The sequence below is a fragment of the Labeo rohita genome, unplaced genomic scaffold (assembly GCF_022985175.1).
Source record: "Labeo rohita strain BAU-BD-2019 unplaced genomic scaffold, IGBB_LRoh.1.0 scaffold_537, whole genome shotgun sequence".
Lineage (NCBI taxonomy): Eukaryota > Metazoa > Chordata > Actinopteri > Cypriniformes > Cyprinidae > Labeo > Labeo rohita.
This window is the reverse complement of record NW_026129459.1, coordinates 29,330-36,978: the sequence shown is the minus strand read 5'-3', so window position 1 is coordinate 36,978 and position 7,649 is coordinate 29,330. Positions and strand designations below refer to the sequence as shown.

At 34.3% G+C, this 7,649-nt stretch overlaps 1 protein-coding gene across 1 annotated transcript; it reads left to right on the top strand.

Moving 5' to 3' along the window:
* Positions 1-6: 6 nt before the first annotated feature.
* On the top strand, positions 7-3,239 carry LOC127161047 (endonuclease domain-containing 1 protein-like). Its single transcript, XM_051103687.1, has 3 exons — positions 7-51; positions 771-1,084; positions 2,247-3,239. Exons 2-3 carry the CDS (start codon positions 803-805, stop codon positions 2,859-2,861), a joined length of 897 nt encoding a protein of 298 aa, XP_050959644.1. The 5' UTR covers positions 7-51; positions 771-802; the 3' UTR covers positions 2,862-3,239.
* The last annotated feature ends 4,410 nt before the right edge of the window (positions 3,240-7,649 follow it).

The following is a 7,649-nucleotide window of genomic DNA, read 5'->3' as shown; positions in this document are numbered from 1 at the left end:
TTTTAGAAGGATGGGTGAATACGCGCTTCTTGTGGAGAACAACTGTTAGTGGTGAGTAACAGACCGTTCTATATGCATCTGTAATTTCACTTGTCATTTGTTAAACCTGTGTTATGTGATATTCATTTTTGCTACCACTATAATGATGTTGGATTATAATCAAATATTTTCCCGCAGTTGGGCTGTAACAAAACATTAAATGTGTGTTCAATTAATGTTATTTTTCCTGGTCAATAACAAATTTCTATTTTCATTCATTTATTTGTCAGAGTGACTTTTTTCCTTATTGTTTACAAGGCCTTCCTTCTGGGGGGGTTAGCATCTTCCTTTTGTCTCATATCACATCACAAAGACATTTATTTTCAAAAAATGAAGGAAATAATCGAAAAGTTGAAAATGAAGTAGCAGGTAGGGTTAGGGTAGGTGTAGGGAGGGCTTTATATTGTCCCAATAGGGTGGCATCCATTTAATAATTTGAATTAAATTAAAATTTACACTAAATACATTATTATTGCATAATGTTTTATAATGTATACTGAGGTGCAGATAATTGCCACTATTTGAGTAAAGTAACAGTGTAGTGTTTGCTAAAAAATACTGCTATTTTTACTTAGTGCAAATAGCCACTGCCTAACTTTAAAGCATGATCTTTGACTTGTATTGCTTTACATTTGAGGTAAGTGTTTGTAGGTTATTTATGTAGCCTATTACACAATATAAGATGTTGTTGTAGTTATAAAAACAATCATATGTGGTTGTTGTTCTTGCAGGGTTGATAATTCATCATCTCATCCTTTCCATCATGATGCTGTTTTTTCATGTGCTGATGCTGTCGCTTCTCTCCGGTGGTTCAGCCAAAGTTGTGAAGGATTTTAAGAGTGAATGTGATGATTTTTTTGCAAATAAAAAATCACCAACAGGATTTTCTGGAAAACAATATGAGAAGATCTGCCAAAATCTAAATAATGTTGTTTATTATGCCACACTCTATGACACTGTCAGCAAGATCCCCGTGTATTCAGCCTACAAGTTTGAAGGGCTAAAAAACTGCACAAGACTAAACAAATGGTACATTGAACCTCAAGTAAGTGAGATATTATTCTAAATTACTTCTGTATAGTTTTTGTATTTAATAGTGAATGAAGTCATCTAAAATTTACTATTAATTGATATTACTAAAAATAATAATAAAACAATAACAACAACAACAACAACAAAACAGCTTAACAGAAAATAAACAATCTAACCATTACATTTATTTAAAAGCAAAATTTATTTTTGTATCACATGTTATTGTTGGATACACCTGCGGATGAACTACGTGTATTAAAAGCAATTACAAGCATGACTGATTTAGGTTGATGCCTCCAAACTAAATATAACCAAAACAGGACATAGCAAAATGTCTTTCCTGTTCATCCTCTTATTCAAAATAATTACATATAACCTTTAAAGGAGTCATGACATGGATTTTTTTAAAATTATTATTGTTTTAATGTGTTCCTTGAGGTTTACTTATAATGTTGCACAAAAAATAAATAAAGAAATATGTGGGAAAATGATTTTTCTCAACCCTCATTTTGAACCTCTCTCTCTTAAATTACCTGTTTTGAGAGGCGGGTCCTTTAAGGCTTGTTAGTAATTGTCCACTGTTATGATTGGCTAACATCATTGCATAGGAAACAGTATTAATGCCCCCTCCCTATTGCATGTAAGTGTTTTGACAACATAATCAAAATAATTGATTAAACAAATGCTTTGTTTATAATGAGGACGACGTTTTAAGATACAAACTTGTAGGATGTTTTAATGAATATAGCAAAAGATCACAGCATATTTGATTTCTCATGTCATGACCCCTTTAAAGTAAAATCTTTTTTTTTAAAACTCATATATATGTGCCACACTTAAGCACACACTTATGTTGTGCATCCTCCTTTTTCTATGATAACATTTCTAAGTCTTCTCTTTAATTGTGTAATAAGTTTGAAGAAAACATAACTGGGGATTTGACATTGACGTGACAAATATATTACATGTGTAGTACATTACAAAGCTGAATAGCAGAAGGAGCTGTATGGAAGGGTGGTAGTGAAAATAACAAAATAATAACACAAATAAAGTTTTTACTGTGCTTATTTTAAGCTTTGTCTGACAGAGTGACTGTCACATATTAATTAGTATGATTTTGTTAATCCATTAACGTGAACTGTTTTCAAGCTTATGATTTCAATTTACTATTGCAGCTTGATGATATAAATCAATCACCAAACATGAAATTCGAGAAACATGTGAAAATACAAGGACTTGGAAACCGTCAAGCTCTCAACAGAGATTATATGAAGTCTGACCATGACAAAGGTCATCTGGAACCAGTTTTCCAGGCAAACTCACAGGGCTGTGCTAATGCCACCTTCACTCTCACCAATGCTGCTCCACAAAACCCCTCTTTTAACCGAGGTCAGTGGAGGGAACTAGAAGAAAAAATGGCAAAAAATCTGTCCGATATGTGTAAAAAGTATTCTGTTTACATTGTGACAGGGGTGGTACCAGGTACTAAAAACATAAAAAATAGAGTGATCGTGCCTAGTCATTTCTGGACTGCGTACTGCTGCTTAGACAACAATAACAAATGTCAGATCAAAGGAGGATTTATTGGAGCGAATAAGAACATTACTCCTGAAAACAAACTTGTGGAGATATTAGAGACTGACTTGGCAAGACTTTATAATGTCACATCCTTTAAGTTGTTTGATAGCTCTACAGAATCCCCCATCCCCCAACTCCACCCCCAAAAAAGAAGCAAGGAATCAAAATCAAAAACTGAAAAAAAAAAAAAAAAGTATTTTGAAAATAACTGATGTTTGAGAGAAAGTTTATTAAGTGTTGTTTGTTTTATTTTTGACTAAATGTTCATAATTATCAGCTGAATCATTAAAATCTCCAGTTTATATGTAATTCTCTAATTTTTCTGATTCTAAGATGTTTGTCTGTAATGAATAATCAAAGCAATTATAATGTGCATAAATGAAGTAGTATATAGTAAATAACATATTCCATTCATTGTGTTTATGTCTGTGAATGCATATGTATCCAATTATATCTCTGTGTATGTTTGAACGTGTTTACCTATGTGTGCATGTATATGCACGTGTATTACTTTTTCTTTTTGTGATATATCCTTGACGTTATTCTGTACTGCTCTGTAATTAATTTCAATTATTCTAAATAAAAATTATAATCACAAAAAAGTGTTCATATGTTGAATGACAAAGCAGGAGCTTAGAAATACTCACCCATCTCACTACAACACCAGTGTGTCCTTACATTTTGGTATGTACTGTAATATTTAGAGCTTAATTTGGCCTTTTACATTTTATTCTTTATCATTTATGGATTATTCTGATGCTTGGATGACAATAAGAAATGTCAAAGCTCAGGAGGATTTATCAGAACGAACGAGAACATTGCTCCTACATGAGTTAGAGATTATTCAGCTTTTTAGTTGTTCGATAGCTCTACAAAACCCACAAAGCAAGCAAAAACTTTACCTCACATTTTACAATTCTTAAATATTTGACTGTAGTTAATTAGATCAATTGTTATGTGTATAAATTAAGTGCATCATATTGTTGTTCTGATACTGGACAAACTGATATTTTCTGACGGGATCTGGCGTCTGGGGCTGGATTTTAATTGTCTAGGCATGGAGACAGCGATCTAACATTCTGGCGTTGTCGGCAGGATGGAATAACACAGAGCTGTTATCTCCATAAGAGCGGAGTCGGGGTTGTCAGGTACTGAACTACCTGAAGGATCCGACGATCCTCAAATGCAAACTTTGTGTGTTTTGCCTCAGAGCAACCATACATTTGTGTTGTGTTTTGCTTTCTTTTTGTATATTCTTTGTTTATTCTTCATTCATTTATTTATTTATAATCATTAATCATTCAATCATTTTATTATTCCATTTAATCTTATAATCATTTATAATAATCATTATAGTCATTTATATATGCATTTTATTGATTCATTAATCAAAAAAACTCACCCTGGGGGCTCAGCTAGAATATTTTAAACTCACGTGTGAAAGGGTTTAAAACAAGACTCAGAGTGATTTATTTATTATAACCTATTATTTGAACCTGAAAGAATTCCTTCTAAGCCCCAAGTGACTGGACCAGACTGATCTAGTCAGGACAACTTCAGAGAATATTGAACTATTGACTATGCACATAATCTATCAGGCGAGAGCTGTTTCATTAGCAATGGATTTGGCTTACTATGATGGTAAAAATGTGGCTTAGGTATGTTAGCTCGCTGTCTCCATGCCTAGACAATTAAGATCCAGCCCCGGACGCCAGATCCCATCAGAAAATATCAGTTTGTCCAGTATCAGAACAACTCGTCAGCAGAGTCTAATAAACAAACCCTGTTAACAGGAGCTCTTGGCTGGGTATCAGAACCTGATTTTACCAAGTATGACGTGTTCCTGGATCAACATCTTTGTTGACCCTGGAACAACATTGTGATTAACCAATCAGATTTGAAAAATCAGTTTATAGTTTTTGTGAAATTTAGTTTTACAATCAGTGTTTGGTGCTTGTACATTAGTGTCATTCATCTATTATTTCCTCTGATTTTAGGGATTACTCTTGGGTAAAGTTAGGTTTAGGTGTAGGGATGTGGTCAAGATTACATTTTTGGATTAAAATGTTGTTCCAGGGTTAACAAAATATGTTGACCCAGGAACACATCTAACTTAACAAGCATGTGATACGTGCAGTTTCACACATGCTCAGATGTTGCGAGTGTCAAGTTCAACCTGGAAACTGCAGCATCATCCTGAGTATCACAAATGCAGACTGTACAAACACATTATTTTCAGTTGCAATCAGACAAACCCATTCTTATCTTAATTAACTTTCATAACATTTCTAGTATCTTAAGCAAAGCATATTTTCCTATACTGCAATATCATACTTCTGCAATTAAATGCAACATATCTTTTATAGCTAAGAAAAGTAAAATACAAGCAATCATCTTTTTAGAAGGTCCATCTGCAACCATTTTGCAAATGCATATCCTTTACAATATAACAACATTTTGTTTGAGCTGTTCTCACCTCTCACACACACTTTACATTTTAATAACCCTTAAAAGTGAGAGCTGTGGTTTGAAGTCTCAATGTTTCCAAATCATCCATAACAGAATTTAATTCAGAATAAAAATCATTCAAAGCAATAATTTTTCTCACCAACTTTATTATCCTCTTGTTTATATATCCTTGTTATCCTTGCTTGTGACGTTTCCTCCTTTCCTCTTTCTTATTCCGCTTGATTTGCCGCCTCTGTTTTTCTGGTTCATTACAGATTGTTCGGGAAATGGCACATTAACTTTGTCAGCTGATATAACAGATCAAAATTATGTAGAATTATTAGCCAAAATTAAATGGATACATATTAGACATTGTGAATTTGCTCATTAATTTTGAATGAGACCCGGCGAAATGCTGTAGGACGGAGTCATGAGGACGAACCTTGTCTTTTAGTGACTTGGGGGCCAACCACATGATGAATGGCAGGTGGGGGGCTATGATGATTAGCTTTCACCGGACCACAGTTTAGTTGCCAACCGGTCGCTATGTTCTTTGTTTATCTATTGAGGTTATAATGGAGTCAGAATAATTCCAACAAAGTTTAAGCAATCTGTTTTTCAAAAAGAACAGTTTCTGTTTTCCGTTCTCTTTTTTTGTGTGTTTTCACAGATCATTGTCAGTGACCTTCCAGAAATTCGCTGAGAGGTTCGAGCCTTATCATAAGGGGGAAAGTTTGTGTCGACAAACAACGGCAAACAGAATAACAGGAACTTCAGGGAACGTCAGAGAGAGAGACGGAACTTCGCAATCTTCAAACTCAAGGTGGTTCTTTGGGAAGAACAGAACTAACTGCAGCAGACTACTGAGACTCTTCCAGAACCAACTCCTGAGACATTTCATGCATAGAGACATTCTGAGGTACAAAAGTTTTTATATTTTTTATATGGTTATATTTTATATTGTTTATAACACATATACATGGGTATTTTTATATCATATATTTATCATAGAGAGTCAATCTGGCCAATTAATGAGTGGCTTGTTGTCATCATGCTGCAAGATATGGTCAAACATGACATGATGTGATTCAATGATTTGTCCTTGACTAGAAGGTCATAGTGCTGTAATTTTGGTTAAATCTTAAAAGATTCTTAAGAGAATTTTTCCTCAGTTCTCTCTCAATAGTGGAATTTCAATGCACATGTATTACCATTATCTGATTTGTTTTTGAATGGTTGAATGGTGCCCTCCAATTAACAATTCTAGTTTCAAATTGATAAACCTGACAGGCAACTTGAGTAAATACTTGGGCACAGAAACCCTGACGCTGAGATGACAAGAGATGCTAAATATGACAAATGGCCAAAGGTGGTAATAGTTGGAAAAGGTAAAAGCACATGCAATTAGAATTGGTAAAGAACATGTCTTTGGAAATTCAGATTGTACCAAATCACAGGGTGAAACTTGATGAATTATGTAAAGTGAAAGCAGTTTTAAGTTTTGCAAGTAAGTAACTAAACTTGATTAAGGATTATGGTCCTTAAAACCAGTCATAAGTGTCCATTTTTTGAGAAATTGAGATTTATACATCATATGAAAGTTGAACAAATAAGCTTTCAATTGACATATGGTTTGTTTGGATAGAGCAATATTTGGCTGAAATACAGCTATTTGAAAAACTAGAATCTGAGTGTGCAAAATAACCTTTTAAATTGTCCAAATTAAGTTCTTAGCAATGTATATTACTAATCAAAAATACATTTTTGATATATTTCCAGTAGGAAATTTACAAAATATCTTCATGGAACATGATCTGATAATCTATTGTTAAACCCATTTGTTTTTAAAAAGCACATGGCTCCATAGCGCCATCACTTTGCAATGTCGCAATGACTGTCATTTGTCCATGCCTCACTCCTCAAAGTTTAATGAGTGTGTAGATGACACGAAGCTTCCGATGTTGGCTACATTAAAAACAGATGGGCGCTATTTGAATTGGTTCTTATGGAGACGGAACAGAAGAGCATCCAATCAGAAGTTAGAATTCGTAATGGTAGCGCCCATCGTTTACTCAGGAAAAAGGTCAATACCCATGCTACTTAAGACTGGTTTTGTGGTCTTGGGTCACATATATGTGTAGTACATCTGTAGTACATAACAACTGTTCAATTTATTCATGCAGCTTGACGACAATAATCGATCACCAAACATGATATCTGAGAACAATGTGAAAATGCCAGGACTTGGAAACAATCAAGCTCTCAATGGAGACTACGAGAGCTCTTGTTTCGACAAAGGTCATCTAGCACCAGTCTACCAGGCACAGTCACAGAGCTGTGCTGATGCCACCTTCACTCTCACCAATGCTGCTCCACAAGACCTCTCTTTTAACTGAGGTCAGTGGAGGAAATTAGAAGAAAAAATTGCAGATAATCTGTCCAATCAATGTCTACTGAAAAAGTATTCTGTTTACATTGTGACAGGGGTGGTACCAGGTACTAAAAAAATAAATAATAGAGTGATCGTGCCTAGTCATTTCTGGACTGCGTAC

Excerpts from the sequence above, each read along its gene's own strand:
- LOC127161047 (XM_051103687.1), top strand. The coding sequence starts at position 803 with ATGATGCTGTTTTTTCATGTGCTGATGCTGTCGCTTCTCTCCGGTGGT. Across the intron at positions 1,085-2,246 it reads AATGGTACATTGAACCTCAA|CTTGATGATATAAATCAATC; the intron begins GTAAGTGAGATA and ends TTACTATTGCAG.